Raw genomic sequence first — 23,234 nt, 5'->3', positions numbered from 1 at the left:
GTCTGCCGGCAGCAAAAGCCCAGCAAGCCAAAGGCAGGACGAGCAGAACTGCAGTATCAGCTTTCTGCGATAGAATCGCAGCTGTGTCCCAGATACCGTCGTTTTTTTTTAAAAAAAATAATAATCTGTACATGAAAAGCACAGATACATTATGCTTTGCCTCTGAATAATGACTTAGGACAGCAGAAAAAACCAGCATGTCAAACGACACGGCTGTGAGACCATCGTGCATCTGTTATCTGTCTCAGTCGCTCCTCATTTCTCTGGCTTCCCCTAAGAAGTTCATACATATTTAAAAAGGCCAATAGCTAAGTTACTCGTCGCTTCTTATAATATTGGAAGATTAGACTCAATGAGATAAAGAAAGAGAAGAAAGCATCCAGGGGGAAATGCCACCGGAGTACTACAGCATTATTTACCCCTAATCACGAAGCTTTTTTTATTTTTTTTATTGGAGAAGAGTGAAGGCAGAGCTGGAACCGTGCTGGTCCTTACCCCACGGGAGGGCTCGACTTCGCTCCGCAATCCCGAGCCCACTGCAAGGGAATCCGAGGCCAGCAGAAGCCTCACGCTCAGACTCTGATCCAGCTGCAAGCATTTTAACGCCAACTCAAAGACCACTAAGCACCCAAAAGCAGCTCACGGCTGCACCCACGGGCATTAAGCAGCCCGGGCACTGCTCTGTGCTGCAGCCAGGGCTCCTGCCGGCTCCAGCGGGCAGGGTGCGCCTCGAAGCATCTTCTGTAACCCAGTCAAGGCAGGGACACTAACAGAAGGGTAGCAGTGCCACAGACGTGTCTGCAATCATTGCTTCTGATGATTTTTTTTATATACGTATAGTTCGTTATGTTATAAATTTCTCAGCCCACACCATTACGAGATTCAGTTTTGGGAGAACTTGGGGTTTACGTACGCTTTTGCTATTAAAAGCAAGGAAAACTGAAATTCCTGAAACGCCTCACAGGTTACCACTCAAAATAAAATACCTGGGAACGACTCTGGCCAAAGTGACTGCTTCTTTCACAGCTTACAACAAATCCCTTGCCCAAAGCCTGCCCGCTGATCTGCTCCCAAGGCTGTAGAGGTGCAGCCAGCAGGGGCAGGGGCAGCGCACACAGTCCCAGTGCTCCCAGTTCCCCCAGCGTTCCCAGCACACAACGCCCCAGCTCCTTCCTGCATCGCCAGAGGCACACCGGCTGCCACCACCCAGCAGCCCACATCCTCGATTACCAACTCTTGTGCCACATATTTCAGTGCAGGAGCAACATAACTGCACAGCACTCAGGGCAAGTACAATGTTAAAGCTATCAATATTTGTATGTTTGCGTTTTTGTATATTTATAGAAATCCTCATGTCAATATTCTGGTGACAACCTGCATCGATTTTTTCCCTTTGTGGCTTCCCTAAGCAATACCGACATGATCATACTTCCGTGCATTACAGGAACATTTTTCCCCTCGCAGAAAGAAATGGACGGAGCCAGCCCAGGCACCCAGACGGTGCCCAACACCATGCACGTGTTGAGAGCCACGCTGTGACTACGGCGTCTTCCAGAGGTGGAAGGAAGACAGTTTCATGGGAACTTCTCATCGTTTTCACCCCAGACCCATCCTCAGCCCAGAAAGGAGGTCGGACAGCAAAGCAGGGCCAGCAGTGCTGGTGCACAGACAGCACCACTTGCACCCCTCCATGCATCCTTCGCGGATATCCCATGGCCCCCAACGGTGCTCAAAAGATTTTTTTTGGATAGCTGTAAAGCCGGTGGAAATCTACCAGGGCCAACTTTTCTTGACCAGGGAATAGCACACTAGAGCAAGAAAGGATGAAGACTCCAATTGGGCATTAATTTTAGAGCTGTCCATAAATCAGAGCTCCGCGCTCCTGGGCATTCCTATACAGCACGCAGATATATGCATTATCATCACAAAGGGGCATTTTTGTGCCACTTGTCCCAGTTCCTGAGCCAGGACATCCCCACTCCGGTCACCGTACGCTGCTCTTTGCATCGCACACCCAGCTCTGATCAAACTTCAGGCACCGCATCCCCGCCAGCTCTGAAGGCGCACAACCAAAATTCCTCTTTCCAGGAGCCTCCCAGCTCGCTGCTACGCTCCAGCACCTCTTCTGTCTTTAGCAGCCGGGGTCCTAACACGACTAACCGAGATTTAATTTGCTCTTGCTAATATTTTATCCGTGGTATTAGGTCATGTTTCCCTTTCCACTTGAAAGGCATCTTCGGCTTATTGGCAGCGGTGAAATTAATAGAGAAATCATTAGAAAGCATAAGGCTAGGGCTGTGCAAATCGCATGCCGCAGAAGATTATTTCCAAACAATAAAATTAATTGGTGTCATCAGCCACCAGCAGAAACACAGAGAGAGTTCGCATTAAAAAACATAGAGGATTATTGACAGCCTGTGCCTCCTCATACATAAAACATTTGACGGCATAATTTTATTTTGTTTTTTCCTACGTGAGGTGGTTTTCCCCCCTTGGAGCAGCGGGTGAGAACCGAAGCAGGCGGCAAGAAGCATCGGGGGCGGCGATGCCACAGCAGCACCCCTGGCTGCTGCGAACCGCCCCGAGACCTGGTGAGCTGGAGACCCTGATTTTCAGAGGACAGAGCACTCAGCACCTTTTGAAAGCCAAACCCCACAAAGATTTGGCTGTCCAGACCCAAATTTATTGGTATCTTCTGTCCGCCTGGGGCACAGGGACGCGCCTGGTGCAGATATATCCAGAGAGCAAATCCTGCAGCACTGGCACAGCCATCATCTGAGCAAATACTGAAGTGCTGGCACTGCCACAGCGGTAAACAGAAAACTATTAATCCCAAGCCTCAAAAAGGCACGTATGAATTTGTTTTGTTTCGGAAGAAAAAGAGTAAATAGTAGCCTCAAGTCAGGATAATATTTATTCACATGCTTCACTTTGAAGTGCAGCCCCTGTTGACTTCACGTGGTATGCACTTGCTAAATCTCTTCGAGAACAGAGCTTTCCAATACCACAGCCACGAGCAAGGAAAGGAAAAAAGGAAACTTGAAAAGCAGGTATTAACAACGCTAAAGAAGTCTTGGGAGCACGAGAATTATCACCGTCCCTCCCAAATACAAGGGGGAATTTAAATGGGTTTATTATAATTATTATACCTCCCCCAGATGGTGCAGACCTGTAGAGCAATTCTGTTCCGTTCATGGAACTGCATTTCATGGCAGGAAAAGCAAAATGATAAGCAGAGTTCGGTTGATCTCCAAGATAAACCCCCATTAGCGTGGCTCCAGCCATAAACGGGGATTTACTGCAGCGCCGTTTCTTCCCGGTATCACTTGGATGCACTTCCACACTCGTGTGGATACCTGGAGAGCTTCGGGCACGGAAACGGGTGGGAGCAGAGACAAAAATGGGTAGAAACAGGCTGGGGCTGGTGGCAGTGCATCCACACGCAGATGGTGGCCCACCTCCGTCAGATGCTGCCCAAGAGGTGGCTGACAGCAGGTGCCTGAGGTTGTCGGGGCCACGAAAGGCACCGCTGCCCCTGACGTGCCATGGGAAGCTCCTTCCCAGCCCCGCGCCGTAGGACGTGAGCTCCTCTCCAAACCATTCCTGCCTTCCTAACTGCAGGCAGTTTCCTTTTTCACACAGATGCCCAACTCTCAGTGGTTTTGCTTCTTGTCGTGGCATGTTACGTAGTTTACCGTGTGCCTGGGGTGGGGGAAAAGTAACTTCAGTGCCCCATCTCCAAGGTGGCTCCCATTTCAACCTGTCTGCCAGATTTCTGGCTCCTTCATCGGGGCAGAGCTGCACAGCCATGCGCTGCTCCTGCACACTGCTCCTTCCTCCACCACGCTCCCATCTCAACGCTCAGCACCCACAGAGCTGCGGCAGAAGCCACCCGTCCAGAGCTGGACACGAGGCACAGACCAGCACGCCGAGCCCCAGCGCCTGCCCTCCACGGTGCCGGTCAGGCTCTGAGCCCCGCGGCATGAAAAGCTTTGAGGACTTTGCAAATACCTGGGTGCATAGCACGGAGCAGGAAAGTAAACAGCCTGGCTGCAGCCCTGCCTTCTCCAAACAGCAAGGCTGCCAGGGGCTCTGCAAAGAGCTGCCGGCCAGCTCCTTCCTTTCCCTTTCTCCCCAAGGCAAGGATTTATTTATTTATTTATTTTTTTTCCCAAAACATACCAAGTGCACCACAGATAATCATGGGTATCAACATCCTTCTTCCATTTCACCTGCTCTATTGCCCAGAATACAAACATACAGGGAAAAAAAAATCTGTATACATATCTTGTATCTCTTATCTCTCTCCGCCAGTCCTCCGACCAGCTTTGCTGAACACGCAGGTAATCCAGAGAGCTGAATTACACCGGTTCCCCTAATGAGGACTGCCGGGTAATGTCCCCTATCTGCCCTTTCTTTTAGCAGGGTCACTCATATTTATAGCCACGCTTCGTTTTTCCTTAAGCGTGTCCTTGTTGTGGCATTTGCTTGTTTATGTTTCAGAAGAAAACAGGTTAAAAAAAAAAAGGGATTTAATGCAGCTTGGAATAGAACTGAGCAAAACCACAGAAATCTAAAGACCTGCTCGTCCTTCAGACGGCTCGCACTACCAGGAACTGGCTACCACTCGTTTCAATCGATCGCTACCTCTTTACAAGCCTCTTTGTGGCGAGGCAGAGCCGGAGAAGCGTCTGGGAGGAGCGAAGGGCCTGACATGAGACGTGCTCTGGCCGTTTTACACAGCTCCAGGAGCCCTCGTGCAGCACCAGGTGCCAGCAGAAGCGCCTGCTGCGGACAGCAGCGGGAGGACGCTTCAACTTCATGGCCCCCGACAGCCCCGGTGCAGCCACAACAGCCTTCACCTTCTCCATCAGTACCACCTGCAGCCCTCATCACCACCTCCAGCGCATCCAGCACTGCCCTTCCCCTGAATTTTGGAGGCCTTTGCCATGGTGACAGCACACCCAACCTGAGCATCCCCGGCCACCGACCGTCCCTGCTGCGTCCCCAGGTGTTTTCTCCTTAGCTTAGAGCAGGGCAGGTTTCCTCAGCCTTCCCTCTCTTGTTTCTAACCCTCCCCGTAGCAGGGTTAAAGCCGGTCAGCATGATAACGCGGTGGAGGTTCAGGCTCTGTTGCTCCTCGGAAGGATAACTGCTCCTCCGTGGGTCGTCGGCCAAGTCGAGGCACATTACGAGAAGTCGGGGGGTGTGCCAACACTCCTGCAAGGGGCAATTACACCACTTTGTGTGCCAGAAAATGGCTATAGCTGCTTGGAGAGGCTGCCCACAGCACCCAAGCAGGTCTGTGGAGCAGCGTGAGGACCGGGCTGCCGCCACACCTCCAGCAGGTCCCACGCAGGGACACACGGGGGCTGCCAGCAGGGCAGAGCCGCTGGGATGAGCCTGGGTTCCCCACCGGTTTAGCTCCTCAGACAAAGTCAGCTGGGTCCCAGACAAATGCTTCTGCAGCCTGCAGCCTATCCTGCATGGAGAACTCCCGGGCAGTTTCGCAAAGATGCTAATGATAAAGATTTTATGGCAGCCAAAGCCATCAGTGCTTGAGGCCAGCACCCAGCTAGGCACAGCCCAGTCTTGCAGATCCTTTGCTACGGGGGGCCCAGGGAGACCAACGTCTCCATCCCATCCCTCCCCACCCCTGTTCTCCTCCCCAGGACCTGCTGGCCCAGCTCCATGCTGCAAACGCAGGGACAAGGGAAACCCAGACGGAAGCAACCCGTAATTTTACAACCCCAGTCTGCTGCACGGACCCACCACAAGTGTTCAGGAATCAGGACATGGTCCAAAAGCTGCCCGCTCCCTTACATTTCAGAGAAAACCACCTCCTCGGCATTCTCCATAAAGCCTCAGTCCCAGGAACCTCGCAATTACTTGCTAACTGAGCTTTCAGTTTTATTTTTTAAGTTTTTAGCCCTTGCAATTGCAGACAAAGCCCAAAGCGTTATTCAAGTGCTCCCTGCCTGCTTAAAAACCAAAAGTCCTCTAGAAATAATGGGGTTAAGAGCCTGCTGCACACCCATGCACCAAGCCAGGGCACAGGAGGTCCAGACAGAGCCAGCAAGCCCCTACCTCAAGGGACAATTAAAGCAGAGGACACGGCCAAAGTGCCACCCACAAACATCCCCACTCCGCCCAGGGTTCAGAGCTCAACCTCCCCAAAAACCTCGGCCCTACAACCCGCGTGCCACCAGCTGAGCCTCTGGGCCCGGAGCCTCACACCCGCAGCCACCCCAGAGAAGCTCTGGCCTCTCTCCGGGTGTCCCAGTTTACCCAGTAACTCCTTGCACTACCACGCCGAGGCAGGGATGTGCGCACGGCCAAAAAGCCATCCCCAAAAGTGACATTTTGCAGCCAGCTTGCTGGAGGAGAAGCAGCGCTGGGAAAACACCCCAGCAGGAGCCCCAACGCAAGTATTAACCCCTCATCATCCCCCCCAGTCCTCCCGTTTCTCCCCAGTCAAGGCAATAGCTGGCGTGTCCTGGTTTGCCTGGGAAGGACGGAGAGGGTCCGAGCCCAGCAGGCGCTGAGCAGCCAGCGCTAACGGCGCGGCTGCAGCACGGGGCAATTTCATCAATGCGCAAATGGAATTTGCCAAGAGGCATTTTAAGAGTCAATTCTTCACACTCCAGTAATTAGAACAATGTTATGAAAAAAGGCAAGGGGGCGGGCGGGAGGCAGCACACACTGGGGTTTGGCCGATGGAGGAAGCGGGCTGAGCAAACAGAGCGAAGCGAGGCCCCTGGGCAAGGGCCCTTCACAGGGCTCCCCGCGGGCTGGAGTTAAGCCAGTTGTTTATCTACTTCCCAACTGCAGCTTTTTCTACGCGTGCATGTTTTGTAAGGCAAGTTTTGTACTTAGATCAAACGTGGGCTGCTGACCCTGACCCAGCTTTCTTCTCTACCTCGAAAACACCACCCAGGGCAATGGCTTTTCCCGACACATTCAGTTCAAGGTCCTACCACAGAATCGCCCAGCGACTAATAAATCTTTGTGCATGATCTAAGACATCAGAAACATCTAATCCCACTGACAGCCTGCTCTCAAAATCAGATTCCCTCGGAGAAGCTGTCATCTAAGGTCTCCAAAATCAGAACGCCCCAAGTGGCTGCGTTAGCTGAAAATGCTGGATGGGAAGCTAACTTAAAGCATCTCCCACACCGGGATCAAACATCCCAGCTGAAAAAATGAAACCAAACTGAACAAACCCACGTGCTGGTGGATCTGCCCCTAACGTCTGAGGAACTGGTGGGCTCCATTCGCTGCTGCTCCCCAGGGTCCCACATCGCGTGCCCATAGACAGAGCCCTCACAGCCAACTTGGCCGTGTTAGTTCCAGAAGCCAGTTTTGTTTGTTTTGTTTTACTGTGCGAGTCCAGCATCTGCAAAGGCTGCCTTGGAGCAGGACTGCCACACGGTGTGCAGGACACACCGCCGCTGTACAATGGTTATTCAGACTCGTAGGAAAGCGGGACTCGGGCAGTTCAACTCCCATCTGCAACGAACTGTGATCTCAGCTCTGCTGAGAGCACAGAGGTCCTTTTGATAAATCCCTACATACAAGGACTACAGCACCATTTCAGCATGAGAGAAATATATTCAACTTTTCCAATAATCTTTACAGTCCGCTGGCCTGGAAGACTGGGTTTCTCTTCCCCACTGCAGGGCTGCACCCACCGGACTCGGGCACACCACGGGGACGGAGGGGAGCGATGCTCCGAGGCCGCTGCCTCTCACCCTGCCTCTCCAAGCACTTCTCGCACATCAGTGCTCCCAGCACTGTCTTTGGTGGCTTTGTGTTTGCATGCACCCAGAGGAGGCCGAAGAGCCAGAGGAACACCCCCACTGTCACACGTGCTCGGGAGCCTCCTGGGACCCCCACCTCTGCACACGAGTAGCACCTACACTGAGGGGTCTGCTTACTGGGAGAGGGCTTTTCTCATTTTTTTCCCTCTTAAGAAAACTCAGTTTTCTTTGTCAAAACACCACTTTTACATCTGGTCTCTCCAGAGGCGTATTTTAAGTTAGACACGCAAAACGAAGTGAGACAGGAGTACACCTTTAACCGTACGATATTCATTATTCGCTGTGGGACGTTCGCTGCATCCTCAAAGACCATACAATGCAAATATCTGTGCGGCTGTCTCCCTACCCATATGAGTAATTCACCTGTCTTCAGCGAGAGGCTCTTAAAGGCTGGGGGGCTGCACCAGACCGGGGCCCACAACTGCTGGGCCTCCGTCACTGCCCCCTGGCACCACTCTGCAGGGCCCGGGCCTACTGCTGCTTCTTGGGCCACATCTGCACCGACTCAGAACCCAGATATCGTACAAGTTCTCCTCACTGCTGAGCCCCTCTGTGGCCTTCAAGTTAGACACAAGCTCCAGAGCTGCCTGAAGTCAGGGAGATCCCGAAGGTGGCAAGCACAGGAGATGGAGACGAGCTCTGCCACGCAGCAGAGGTCACAGAGAAGGTGCTGGACACCAGCAGCAGTGTCAGCAGTGAGGCACCAAGATGAAGCCTTGCCCTAGGATTAGGGAGGGAAGCACCACTCCCAAAGTCCCAGAAGAACATACACAGTGCTGGCTCCGATCTGCCTTACTTCCACAGCCCATTTGCATTTAGCTCCTTCCCCTGAACCACCTTTTTCAAAACTTCAGTAACAGGCTGTGAAATCCCCACCATCTGTTAGCCAGGGAAAAATCTCCACCGCAGCTCCATCAGCCTCTCCCACACAAGCCTTATTCATTAGGAGGAATGACTGCAAACATTTACCAAGTCCATGCTGGCTCAGAAATTCCTGAAGTTACTAACAACAGGCTTGGGATAGGGAACTTTGACAAACGCCCCTAAATAGAGTGTGCCCACATCGTTAGCTTTACCCAGGGTGCATTAAGGCTGCTTTCTTGCTACCGCGATTATGCTTTAATATGTAATTAGTAGGAAGAAAACGATGTTGAAGAGGAGAACGCCTCACTTACACACACGCCATTAAGACTGAGAGTATAAATGAGTGAGCTGCGGCATCACCATCTGAGGCTCATTAACTCAATCTGCAAAGCATCGAGGGCTGGCAAGCGCTGCCGTCCGGCTGCAGGTACAGCAAAAAACTGCACATCGACACTGGTGGCAGGCACCGTGCCTCCCTGCCTCTTCCTTGCCTAGCTCAAAACCTGGCAAAGTCGGGAAGGGCTGGGAAACGCAGAGGCACTTGTCCCCAGGAAGAACGCACCAGCTTTCCCAGCAGGGAAACGATAGTTAGGAACATCACACAGCCCATGCAGGTGGCTTTCACACGTCTCCGTGATCCTGGCTTCACCTGCGATGCTCAGGGAAGCTATTTAAAACCCATCCAAAGGAAACTGTTCCCCGCCAGCACTGCAGATCCAAGCCACCTGATCCCGTGTCACTGCCCCGATGCACCCCGTGCAGCCCATGCGAGTCTGGAACAACCATCATACCAAGCTCTCCAGCCCCCCCAGCCCTGCACACCCAGCTGGAGCGGGCAGGGGAATCACCCGGAGGAATCCTGAAAGTACAGGGCGGTTTTGAAGAAATAACTCATTTCTGAAGGAAAAGGGAAAAAAAAAAAGTCTGGAAGCGCTCCAAGAACAAACAAGCAGCCCATTTTGAAAGAGTGGAACAAAACAGTCTGAGATGCCTTTTTTTTTTTTTTTTTTTAAATTCTCTTGAACAAGGCGGGGATGGAAAGGAGAAACCTCATCACCAGCGAGCTGTGGCACGAGGGCAGCCCTCGTGCACGGAGCTGCTCCTGCCAGCAGCAGCACCCCCAAGTCACGGCCTCAGCACCGTAAAGCCCCTTAAATCAGGAGATGGCAGGAGACCTGGGTGTTAATAGCAAACCTCACCGAAACCACGCTCTGCTGAGGAGCCGAGGTTTCAACACACCATTTTTCTGCCCCCACTTTGAGCAATGTTTATTTGCCGTGAAACATTAACATTTCGCTTCGATACGTGACTGCCCGAATGCAAAGTGTCAATGCAGGAGGAGGCTGACCGGGCCAAATCGGGTCCCCCCGTGCGCCCCAGCCCTGTCCCCTTCTCCCAGGATGGGCTGGGGAATGGGCACCAGGCTCCCCGGCTCCATCCCAGCATCAGGGTGCCTGTTTTGGGGCACGATGCTTTGATACGCTAACTTGTACCCGCTCTTCTTTGCCCCAGGAGGAATCGGTTTGCTGCAGAGGCTTTTTTCTCCCCTTTTCCTTTAATCTGCTTCACAGGGTAGATGCTGAGCAGAATTACCCTGAGCACTGGGGTTTGAGAAGTTCGGTCATGGCAGTGCTTTCAGGCTGAGAGTTTCGCTTTTTGCACATTCTGCTAAAACATGGTTACACCCACACGTTAATCTGTTTCAAGAAATGTTAATTATTCTTCATAACCGAAGCATTTGGCCTTGAGACAGTTTCATTATCAGACGCTGTAACTTCGACAGGCTAGGAAATCTGGGGAAGATTTTAATGAAGAAACAGAAGATCCCTGGCTCGTTACAGAATAAAAACCTCCTTTTATTCCGAGATTGCTTTAAATGACATTACACGGGATGTGTTTCCTTCCTTTCCCAAAGCACAAGCATGCTGAACGGTTGAGCTCAAGTGATGCCAGATGCACTAACGGAGCGCTGAGGCACCGAAGGACTGACTCTGCCTGTTGACACCTTTCAGTCGTGGTGACCATGACCAAATCATTAAGTCACAAACGCCTGATAATGTAATAAAAAAAAAAAAAAACAACATCTTGTGGGGTCCAAAAGCAGCCAGGCATTTTTCAACCAACAGACAAAAGCTGTAGGGTCACAGAAGAGAGACGGACTGCACCCCTTCCCCTTTTTAGAGGCACAGACCAGTGAATGTTTTACTGCTCTCAGGTTCCCCACCCCCCGATCTTGTCTAATATGACTACAAGAAGAGCTCAGCCAGATCACGGAAGTGCAAGAAAATCAATTTCATACACATTAAGAATACGTGTTTACCCACGTCCTGATCGATACCTCCGGCTCCCTGCACATTACAACACTTCGGTTGCAGTTTGAGGCCCAACAGCACCGTTCTCCCATGCAGACTATGGGAGTTAGGAAAGATCCTGTCCGTGCTTGTTTGATCTGAAACATAATACCCCTTAATGTGACCCCTTGGAAAAATACTGGGGAAAGCAGCCAAGAGGGGAGGAAAAAAAAAGAAAAGCAAAGCTTCCCAGAATGAACATTTCTGGCTCTTTCAGTTCCACGGCGGAGCTGTGCATCTATAAACAGTGCTGATTTGCAAGTAGGAGAGGGAGGAAAAGGAGAAAGGAGAAGGAGAAAGCAGAGATAGCCGGCCACCTCGCAGCTAAAAGCTCTGCTTTTTAAGCAGCCTCTCCTCCGGCCCAGCCAGGGACAGGAGGGGACAGCAGAGGGCACAGCTCAGCACCCAGCTTCCTGGGCTGGTGACACCCAGGTGTTTCACTTTAGGGTGCAGTAGGAGACCAACTGCTTTTACCAGCAGCTTGGTGCATGTGCATGATTTGAGGCCCCGGTGCTGTCACTGGACCCTGAAGACCACAAAGTAAACCAGCGTGGTCCTTTTGGTTGCAAACTGCGGCAGCCTGCTAGGAGATTTTTAATCCACCAGTTACTTCAGGGCAATGTTAACAGGAGACCAGGGGGAAGTTTTCAGGATTTGGACCCTAAAAACATACACGATGTGTGGCAACACCCCCTGCATCTCCTACAGCAAACACCGCGCCGTAACAGGCCGGTGCACGGCACAGCAGAAAGCACCGCCTGCTGCACGCTTGGCTAGCCACAGAAATCTGCAATTCATTTGCCCCGTGCTTTAGAGAAGTTCAGCATCAGGGTTTCCTGTGCTTGCTTTTAGCGTTCTGGCTGAAAACATCTGCGGGACGCACCGCACCTGCTAACCCAGCCTGCCGCCGCCCCCTCCCTGCATCCTGCAGCCGGGTGCCCCCCGACAGCATTGCCCTGGGCACGGCTGGCCCCGAGCTTGGGTGCCCTGACACAAAAGCAACACCCGACCCAAATGGACCCACAAGCTTGCAAAAAAAAAAAAAAGGGGGGGGAAGAAAACCAAACCATCCTCTTCCAGTCTGCTTTTGCCATTTGTAGAGTTCATGGTGATATCCTGCACGATTCCAGCTACTTGGAACACGGGTGGCCAAAAGTCAGCCAGCATAACCCCAGCTGAACAGCGTGCCAGCCTGCACGGGAGGGCCAAATGCCACCCGCAGCTCCTGCGAGCAGCCAGGGATATCATCAGTCTGAGAGCCGCAGCAGGCTGCCTGCTTCTGCCAGGGCTGCTTCTCCCTGCAGCAAGGACCTGCAGCCCCCAAGGGGCTGGGCAAAATCCCCCCGAGCAGCATCCACGCCGCACGTGAATTTTCAGCTTGTTGGTAAAGCTCTTCGGTCACTTCTGAAAAGCGCAACAGCTTCAAAATAGAAAAATCAGATGCAATTAAAGCAAAATGTTGCCCTGCTGGAGCTAGCCAGAGCTTGGCTGCTCTGCACAGGCACACGAAGGGGAGCAGAGGCTGGGGACGCAGCCGCGGCTCCTGCTCCTCTGGGACAACGTCACTGTAAGCACCGGGCTGGCAAGGAGTTAAGCGGGTTCCTGGTTTCTTGCATGCAGTCACACACACACACATCTTTTTGCAAGGCAGTTATTCTACTACTCCCTTGGGAATTAAAAAAAAAAAATACACACGCCCTTCTTCTGGAGAAGGCTCCTCACTTCCCTCCCCACCCGCTGCACACGCATCTTGTGAGTTATACGGCAATTGGAAGCAGTTTCGCCTCCGATAGGATCCCTTTTCTTGACACACGTCCAGCCACCACGTAGCAGCCGCCTGAATAACTGGCACAGAGGGCCACAACAAGGGGAGGGCTGTGCTGCTGCCCGTTTCCTTGGGGGATTTGCAAATCACCAGGACGCGAGGCACGCGGGCAGCCCAGCCAGCAGCAGCAGGGGACAGGGCGCCGAGCTCGGCCACCCCCAGCTCTGCTCCCGGCCACTCCATGCAGCAGAAAGGCACGACTTCCAGTTTGTTCTTGGCTACGAGAAGGCAGAAATAAAAAATAAAGTACTAAAAAAAAAAAATCCAGAAAGGGAAAAGGAGAGCTGCTCCCACCGCCAGCGGGTTAGCTGCAGGAGGGCAGGCGTTGAGCTCGTGTTGTTTGTTATGGCACCGAAACACAGCCGTTTATCTGAGAGCCTTGCAATTTTCAACTACCTATATTATTTCACATAAATCTCCCCCTTCCCACCCCCCGTTATGTGCTCAGGCTACGTTAAAAGTGCGTGCCCAGTTTTAAAGTCCCCCCCCGTAAAACACTGCCACGGGGGTATTAACGTGTACTTGGAGGCGATGGAGGGAGGGGAACTCTCAGCAAAGAGTCTGAGCAACACAAAACACCGCTGGCACTCAGCAGAAATGTCTCAAAATCCCTTAAATAATCCTGACAACGCTCTCCACACTCAAGTCAAGCAGAAATCTTGTTTCTCTGAGTGGCAGCAGGGCATTTTGGAGGCTTGGGGCTGAGTCCCCTTGCCGCTCTCCCAGTACCCTGTCCCAACAGCAGGGAGCTTCAAACATTTTGCAGGCTCTGAAAACGGGGCTGCTGGGGGCAGTGAGACATAAGACCCCTGTCTTGCAAAAAAAAAAAAAAAAAAAAAAAACACCTTTTTTTCAGGCAGTCCAGGAACTTCAAAAGAAAAAGTCAGGACAATTAAACATACATCAGGAGAGCAGAGAGGAGTAGGAGGCTAATAAATGGCACGCTCCGCGGGTTTATGAATATTTGAACTATATTTCTCCAAAAAAAACGTACATTACTGCAAGTTATTGAAAATGAGTAACTCCCTTTAATGAACCTTGCTACTATCATGCTGACTAATAGAGTGATAAAGAGTTTAATCCATATTTATGTGCATTTTATCTCGTTATAGTCAGTGCTAATAAATTAGCAAGTCCAATAAGAGTTGCATTTTATATCATCACTGCTATTAAATGTGCATGAAGCACTGCACAACACCATGACGTACGTGAGCACTGTGTTTTTACTTAATTTTCTTTCTCCATCAGGAGCCAGGCTGTAGTAGCAAAAGGTGGGCACAGCACCCCTGCAGCGCCCACTCCTGCAAGACCAGGCCCTCATTTCACGTCCCTAGTCCTTACCGAGGGCTTTTGATCCACTGTAAAGGAAAAAGATTTAAGCAAACCAAAAGGAAGTGGAGATCCAACTTGTAGAAAAGTGTATTAAGGTGTCTACAAGGGGCCCAGCTAGAAATGTAGCCGGTCAGCTTCTCAGGTCACTTTTGGCACCCTCTGCCACGAAATGCAGCCTGTCCCTTGTCACGGCGGGATTGCTAAACAACCGGACATTGGAAAAAAACTGGCCGTGAGCAACTTAAACTGGCCTTTCAGCTCCCTTGGGTAACTGGGAAACACTGCAACCCAGATTACAAGAACCATGACGCATCTGCTTGGCAAAAGCCTGGGCTTGCCTATTACCCAACATCCCACGAAGGCAGGGATGGGTCTGTTCAGCTCCACAGGGACTGGGGCGAGAGAAGCCCGCATGGACCACGATCCCATTTCTCTAGCTGTTATCCCAGTGACAGCAGGAAAGCAGTAACTTCCCGAGCTTAAACCTCAAGGAAGCAGCAAAACCAGGGACGAAAATCAATGTCCCAACCCCGTTTGCTGCCTCGGAGGGGGCTCCGTGGAGCCTAAAGCGGCTCTTCTCTGCTCACATCCTGCCTTGGGAAGCAAACAGCATCCGTGGAAAACCCTCATTTTCAGAAAATCTGCCAGTCAAGGCAAGGCAGATCTGTTTTTTCTTCCTCCTCTAAAGCAGCAGCATCTTCCTTCGTTCAGGTCAGGTCCCTTTACGTACAGGCTGGCACCACATGAACGCGATCCGCTGCCTTTCTGCCTGGTAATTACACTTCAGCAAATCCAAGTGCTGTTGGTAATTGCTGTCTAACTGCCTGGCTGGTTTGGAGGAGAGAAATAACTACTTTAATAGTGCCCAGAAAGGAACCACCCAGCACCACTCCACCAAGGTTCCTGTGTAATTAAATGGTCGGCTATTGCTGTGCGCTGCTCAGAAAGCCTCTGACACGGCGTAAGTGTCTGGTCGCCAAAAAGTGCTATTGATCTAAATAATGAACGGCTTCAGGAAGAATTTTTTGTGTGTGAAGTCTGCATTTGGCCAGTTGGAGCATGAATTAAAGGCTCCTTTTGCTCTCAGGGCTGCAGGATTGTGACTCAAACGGAAAGGCGCTCTGGTCAGCAGCAGATTTTTCCCTGTTTATTTGCTTTGCCACTGTTGAAAAGAGATCTGAGGATAAAGTGGGAATGAAAGGTGGCAAAGACAATGGGGACATTTTGAAAGGCTTCCAGAGGGATTTAGGGCGGTGCAGAGCTGAACAGCTGATATCCCCCACCAAATTCATAAAAAGCACATCAGGACGAGATCAGCAAGGTGTTTGTGTACAGAGTCCGTGCCTCACAAACCTTGCAAGGCTGTTTGAAGACGACAATGCACATGAAAATAAGCAAGACCCAGGCAATAAAGTGTACCAGGATTTCCCAGAAGTTTGCGATAAGTTTCCTCCCGAAATCTCTTAAAGCACCCAGCTGTCACGGGTTAAGAGCAAACGGCAAATCGCCTCCTTCCCAAGTCAGAGCCCAAAGGCCTGCGCAGCTCTGAATGACCTCCAAAAAGTAAACAGGAGGAGTCGGGAATGGCTGCTCCCTAACCAGAACACAAAGGAAACCAAACCGCGCTCAGCTGACATGTTCCAGAAGTGTTTAGCACCAGGCTCGATTAGCAGGCTTCTGTGGCAATTTGAAACAGCACAAAGAGAGAACGCGACGATAAAGCAGCGTTTTAATTAGCAGCGGTTCTTTCCCCAGCCCAAAAGGTTCCCTCTGTGCATTCATATTCCCGGAACAACAAAAGCCTTCTTGTATTTCATAAATCAAAAAAACTCATAAAACAAGCCCCTGCAATTGCACATTCCAGATAATGGTCCAGAAATAAATTAGGCAATAAATATCAAATAATATACCCCCATCAGCAGTGAAAATCTACTCGTTGGATAATCAGAAGAGAAGATGCCTTCAAGCAGCTCGTGCCTGGTAGCTCAAAAGCAGGTAAAACAATAGAGAGCTTTAATAAATCTTTTAACACCGCTTCCACCGCAGAATATAGCGATTGTCCTGCGTAATAGCCTCCCCGAGCCCAGTATCCATCAGAGTAACAGCGCAGCCCTGATGCTCTGCATGTCAGAAGCAAGGATATCAGAATGACAGCCTCTTGTCAAAATCGTGTAGGATTTTCCTCCCTTGCAGCTGGGTCTCGTTCAGCGTGCGGTGCCACCCATCAATTACAGCAAAACAAAAACGTCTTCGCTCGCTCCTCTCGTCTAGGTGACACGCAGCACAAACACAGCCAGCATCCCGGAGCTGCTGCCAGGAGAAACCTCCACATGCATTTTTCAGAAGCGCTTCAGGGGACTAATTTGGCCTTGGCCTGAAACTTTCTGACCGCCAGGGAAACTCGGCGGCCCCATTACAAACCCGACAGTGATTTCGGTAAAGATGTTTTGCTCGCAGCCGTGGCACAGGCAGCAGCTGGGGGAGGACGGTGCAAGGTTTGCACCCACACCTGGACAAACCAGAAGCGTTTGTGGACAAGGGACCCCATGCTGGAAACGTGCTGCTGGGGTGGCAGCGTTCAGTCCCAAACTGGCGTGTGCAGGGCAGGGAGGAGGCTACACGCAGGAGATGGTGCAGGCCCCCCGGCTCTACAGCTGGGCATTGGACCTGAAATCCTGACCCCACTGCAGCACCCAGACCCTTGGCTAAAGCCTCTCCCAGCAGCTCCTCTGAACACGCATATAAGGATAATTCCCCCAAAACAGACACTTCCCATGTACTTGAGAGACTGATCGTGGAGGGTCTGCAATCTAAAACATCAGGCTTTCAAGCTTTCTCTCCCTTCACTAATTAAATACACAGCACAATCAACCTCTAGATATGCACACTACCATAAGCGCAGGGGAACAGGTGCCCAATGCATGGGTTAAGGGTGCAGAAATCGCTCAGAAAAGCGCAAAACCTTCATATTTGAGCTACAGCACAAGTCCAGAGAACAGCCCGGGGCCCGCAACACCAGAACCAGAACCGTCGCTTCCCCAGAGCTCAGCACCTCTTACCTTTCCAAAATCCCGAACATCAAAGAGGTCAAAGGGATCAAACAGATCGCTGTTTCTTAACCCAAATTTGTCGTGACACACTTTTAGGAAGGTTCGGATGTTCTTCAAGCAGAGGAACTAGGAGAAACAAAAGAAAGGGAGAGAAAATATAAGCAAGGCACAAATTTTAACTGAGATTTCTTGAGTTAAATTCACGTGAGACAAGTTACAGGAACTCAGAAACTTGCACTGAAAAACGATGCATTAGTTTATTTGTTGTTCCTGAAGATGTCGGCCTCCTGGTGCCCTGTTAGGACTTCTGTGTTCTCAGCTGCACACCAGAAACAAACGCCCTTTTGAAAAACAAGTTTCACAGTTCAAACATAAGGTAACATTGCAGAAAGGCTCGCAAGCTGAAGCCAGGACGTTTCTCTTTCGAGCCTCAAGCCAAATATAAATTACAGCCGATGTTCTACAGAAGCCCAGTGTTGTACTTTTAACCATATCCAACACGATCCCACTGGTTCCCGGCAGAAGCTGCACACGTTGCATCGCTCTTTGTAGCTCTTACTGTACAACACACACGTGCACGCACACACACATCCCAAACAAGCCGAAAGATTGAGACATTGAAAACTGTAGCTTGTTGCTTTGGGGGCTGAAGCAACAACTTATTCAAGTAACGTTTTATCCCCTGTCCTTGTGCCTCCGTACTGCAGGCACCAGGAACACCAGCAGCCAGCAGAGCTGCTCCTGACCCTGCCCTGAGCCCGAGCCCAAGCCCAGGGCAATTGCCAGACTGCTTCCATCAGGCTTTGCAAGTCTTCAGGTTTAGAAGCAGCAGTCCCACATCTCTAGGACCACCCTCAGTTACTCAGGTAGCTAAGCCAGCAGAAGAGTGTGCCATCTGTTTGTGTCCTCCAAGATCCCATCTTTGACAAAAGCAATAACTGGTTGGTGCTTCGTGAGCACTGGGGGTTTTGAAGCCTAGGGACCGCAGTCTCGCTCCAACAGCGATGCCTGGCAGCACAGGGACTGGGATGAGAAGCATAAAAATCTGCTTCACTTGTGTGGCTGCATCACCTGTGTCCTTCATCAGGATTGACCGACTGTGCTGAGCGAGCCATTAATTCCACTTCCTTCTGCTTCCTCAAGCTATTCCACGAAATCTCTTCAATTTATTGCTGCATTTTTATACCATTCTTCTTTTTCAGCAAATCCCTCACAAACATGTACAACTCAAAAGCTTTTATATAAATCAGCCCATCGGGAGTGAATCTGCCCCACGTGAAAACCAGGCAGGGGCTGCGAGCTGCGTTTGGAGGAGTGTGCATGTGCTCCTCAACCAGCACCAACCAACACCATGCAAAAACAAACTTCAGCCATCAAAGAAAAATAAAAAAAGCGCTTATTTTTAATTAAAAGATTCAAACATAATCTTTGGGGTCATCACATCTCCATAAACGTAATTGCAATGCAGCTTGTTGGCATTGCTGCATTTGGGATTAAATTTAAGGTCGGTGGTGACGGATTAGCAAAACCATCTCGTTAACAACAGAAGGATTCACCTACAGAAAGGCAGAAATAACCTTTTACCCTTCTTCCCCACTCCAGCCCCATCCACACGAAGCCGCCAAGCGAGAGCCAAGCTCCCCAGCACGCAGCCATCACATCGGCGCTCTCATTAGACGAGCAAGTGCCGGAGGCAGAAACTGAAAACAGTTCTGTTTTTCTAGGGCATTCCTCTATCTCACATAAACACTGCAGTAAATATAATCTGTCTAGACTGAGAGGTTTTTTGGAATTTCTTTACAACCTCTCTCGCTGATACAGATTATTTCATAACTTTGTCTGCCGGGTCTCCGCAAGGATTTGCATCCTGTGCAGGGCAGTTGCCTGCAGCAGGGCTGCATTTTCTGTTGCATTGCGGTCTCATTGAATTCAAATTTCTAGCACGTGTTTATCTTAAGTCCTTTTAAGCCTCCAGTTCTGAAAGCTAATGACACAGGTTACAGCCACGATTGCACACAGCAAGAGGCACCCTTCCTCCACAGAGCATTCCTTGCCTCCAAAGGCTTGGGGGCTCGGGCGAGATCGACTTTCCCAGAGCCAATGTTCAGCAAAGCGAAAGAAGCCCCTTGTGTGAAAGACACGAGAACCTGAACCCGCCGCACCGTGCATTTTGGGTTCAAATCCCTGAAAAGCTTCGGCTTCACACTACCTTCTGAGACGTCTCTGAGAGCTCGCACATCCGAGCGGATGAAATGCCTTGTCCTGACAGCGCTTCTACCAGCCAGCGAGCACCAGCGCTGCCACAGGGCTGGGTCGGACAGAGCTCCCCCCATCTCGGCTTGGCCTCGGCGAGGAAGGACAGCGCCAGATATTCTGTTCAGCATCAGCTGTATCCAACTGTCTTCATTCATCCAATTAAAATCTGGAAGGCATCAGGCCACCAGCTGCTAAATTAGCAGAAGCTGCCCCGCAGCGGTGCCACTGCCCTTCCTGCAGTTCCAGGTGATGACTACAAAAATGATGACTACATCAAAGAAGAACCCCATAATCTGTTTAAAGAGATGCTGAAAAGGCCCAAGGTAAAGCACAAAACGGGCAGGAAGCAGCAAATCCTAAAAGCATCCCCCAGAAAGCCAGCCAGGCCACCAAACCCATGTGGTCAGAGCATTGCGGTCCTGCTCTGCCACCAGGGATGGGGCAGCAGAGCAAGGCCACCGCGCTGGCCCACCGGCACTGCCACCACCTGGGGTGACAACTGCAGCTAAATGTGGGGGCACGGTTCCCTCCTGCACTATTTCTGTCTCACCGATCCACAGAGTACCTTCTTTGTGCTTTTGCTCACAAGCATTTTGAGGCTGGGATGGAGGACTATGAGTTATTGGCTTGGTAATATTATTCAAGGGCCCCACGTTAAAGTTAGCTACAATTGAACATGAGCTGTGCCGAGGCCATTTTATTTACCAGTCAATCACAACTTAGGACTAGTAAACAATCCACAGGAGAAAGAGAAATCAATGTTCTCCATGGGGCTCATTCAACACCTGCCAGGCACCAAATCAGTGGCGTCATTTATACAGCTTCAAGCAAGACGAGACCTGAAGCAGGGTCCTGGGATCTCCTGGTGCAGGGTCATACCCTGAGCCTGGCTGTCACCCTCCTCTGCAACCAGAATGGGCTCAGCCCCCTCGAGCCGTCACTTTTGGGGGGAAAACACCAGCAGCAACCAGGATGGTCAGTCCTGGAACCAGACCCCAGAGACCACAGCATCTGCTGATGCCAGCGGCTCCCTTCGTACCTCTGCCCAGGCTCCAAAGGCGACCACCTCCATCCAGGGTGCTCTGGACAGGGGGGCTTTAAAAGCCCTAATGAAGAGGCAACAGGGGCAGGGATGGAGCTGAGCAGGACACATCTGGTGAAACTAAATGTCTTGAACAGATCCTGAGGGTTGTAACGAGCCATCACTACGTAGAAGGCAGCCGCTACAGCCCAGCCCCTGTCCCCACGAGCCGTCCTGGCAGCAGAAGGGCCCCAGCACCTGTGTACACCCAGTTTCAGAACAGTTTTGCTTATTTTTAACCCCCCCCTGCAGCGCAGTAAGGTCAACAAACTGCTGCCAGCCCCAGCCCTGCAGAAACCCGCTGTGCAAAGCGGGGCAGCGAGAGCCCCATCACCCCGGCAGGATCACAGCAGCCTTGCACCTGGGGAGCTTCTGGGATTTTTTTCTAAAAAAGGCTTTTATTACATTATTCATTGTTTTATTGAACTTAATTAGTTCAGAGACCCTGGGTGAGGTGGTGCTCAGTGCCCTGCTGCTCCACGTGCCCCCCTCCTGTCACCATTGCTGCAGTCCCAGGGACAGGGCACCCAGCAGCACCTGTGTGAATCACACAGCAGCAGCTTCCCAAGTCAATTCTTTAGAAAAAGCTCCAGACGCTCAAGCATGCCTGGTTTAGGTTGGAAACCATCCCCCAGCCTCGGCTCGGACAGAGAGAGCAAACAGCAGAGATAATCACATGCTTCCCAGGCCGGAAAGCCACATGCATTTCTGGCTCCCACTGGAGCCTGCTTTGTTAACGGGACACAAGGAGCCTGTGAAGGCAGCAGCATTCGCCCAACAACCAAACTGCCTGAGGTAGATTTGGAGGACGCTCACATGAACATCACAGCAGCCTCCAGTCCCTGCATTCTGGACGGCGCAAAGCATCCCCAGCTGGGGGACTGCTGCAAGGCTCGGGGTCTCCAGGGGAAAATGGATGATGGGGCAGAATATAGGGAGAGGAAGGAAGCAGGGCAGGTGGTTTATCCAGCAGGGCAGGATCATGCGAAAGCTCACAGCCTTTCAGAGCCGGCCTAAGAGGGAGGCAGTGACGGCAGGGGGCTGGGTTAGGAGGACCGGAGCCGCACGCAATAGTTCTGGGTGACCGGGCACGAAGCCACGCTGCTGAACCTCGTCCAAAGCCGTGGGCTTTAAATGGACCCTGCAGCATGCAAGGAATGCTGCAGCTTTACCGTTTTAGATAACCCATTGACGAATGACGAAAGTAACTTTCTTTAGCACTTCCTGCCCGTGATGTAAGATTTCCTCTTATCTGGCTGCCAACACAACGCGCATGCACCAGGCAAAAAGCAAGCCTTTGGCGGGGAGCTCTGAGCATCTGCTTATCACAGCCTTCACAAACGGGGAAGGGAAGGGCCCTCATTGAGAAAACTGGGAATTTGCAATCATCGGTGGTGAAATGGGTGTGCTCTGGTGTAAATCCCTTAAGAACACCAAAGGACATCCGAGTCACGCTGGGTTCCCCCTGTGCTACTCCAGCACTGCAGAGGGGCAGCCCAAGTGGCACGAGCTCAGATAAGCAGCATGCGGGAGGGGGAACAAGCAGGCCTGCAGCCAACACCAAGCAGAGCTCCTCGAGCTCCCGTTGCTTGCTTTGAAGTCAAGGGGCAGTGAGAAAGTCTAAGGGCATCCAAGCATCCAGCAGGAACCACAGGGCTGGAGCTAATGGAACCGTGCATTTCAAATTACACATTAAACCATGACCTTTACCTGCTCATCTCTTCAAATGGCTCTGCCGGATCTAGCTCGACTCCCCATCAAGGCACTGCCGGAGAATTTCAGGAGCAGTAATTAAAGTCAAAGGCAATAGAAGCTCGTGCCACCCTCCAGCAGCAGCCCCAGACCTTCTGCAGCTTTAGGGCTTCTCCCACTTCGGGCCACTGCCTCCAGCAGAAAGCAGCTGCCACGGAAATGATTCAAAACATCTCGCTGCAGAAAACCTCCCTTCCTACACTTACATTTGGATTCAAGTCACAACTCATCAATTACTTTAGACGGACAGATTAAATTTCGGGTTGTTGGACAGGAAATTTATCTACTGAGAAGTGGAGAATGAAATTATTTCTCCAACAATTTAGTGCTATTATTTCTCCCCGTTTCAAAGGCATTCCTACTGCAGAGCCTCACGGGCTGGGCAAACTCCACTTAGCAAGGCTGATTAATGAGCCCAAAACGCTGATGAGCACTGACCTCACCGCAGCTTCTCCTTCTCCTCGCATCCACCCACAGGCCCTGAGTAGCCCTAGGAGAACACCTGAGGGAGAGCAATCATTTATTCGAGCAAACACCAACAGCTCCTCACTACTGGGAGGAAGGAGGGGAGCAAACCCAGAGCTACAGCAAGCCGAGGCACCTCCCAGAGGGGAGCATTGGCTCTTGAGACGTCACTATCATCATTTTGTGGCTTAATTTTCCAGGGACAACGTGAAATCAGCATCTACTGCATGCAGCAGTGTCCCAGCACCGAGCGACCAGGCAGCACCACAGCATCTGATGGCAAAGCCACCACCGGCCCTGCTGCCTCCCTTGCTCCTGCTCAGGTAAAGCAGGCAGAGAGTTCCCAGTTAGCTTCTGACTGGAAGCCAGAATGTGAATAAAATTACAGAATCAATATAAAAGACAAAAAAAAACAACAAACAGTGGGAGGTCCTGGGG

The 23,234-nt window shown here is 51.3% G+C and overlaps 1 protein-coding gene across 4 annotated transcripts in view; it reads right to left on the bottom strand.

Annotated features, from left to right (window-relative positions):
* Window positions 1-23,234, bottom strand: part of VAV2 (vav guanine nucleotide exchange factor 2) — a 126,775-nt gene that overhangs the window by 79,101 nt on the left and 24,440 nt on the right. For all 4 annotated transcript variants that reach the window (XM_048052021.2, XM_066981004.1, XM_066981005.1 and 1 more), the window contains exon 2: window positions 17,252-17,368. In XM_048052021.2, coding sequence (XP_047907978.1) covers window positions 17,252-17,368 — 117 coding nt within the window. The remainder of the gene's footprint in view (window positions 1-17,251; window positions 17,369-23,234) is intronic.

This window comes from Anser cygnoides, chromosome 20 (genome assembly GCF_040182565.1).
Source record: "Anser cygnoides isolate HZ-2024a breed goose chromosome 20, Taihu_goose_T2T_genome, whole genome shotgun sequence".
NCBI classification, from domain to species: domain Eukaryota; kingdom Metazoa; phylum Chordata; class Aves; order Anseriformes; family Anatidae; genus Anser; species Anser cygnoides.
This window is presented reverse-complemented; position numbering and strand designations above follow the sequence as displayed.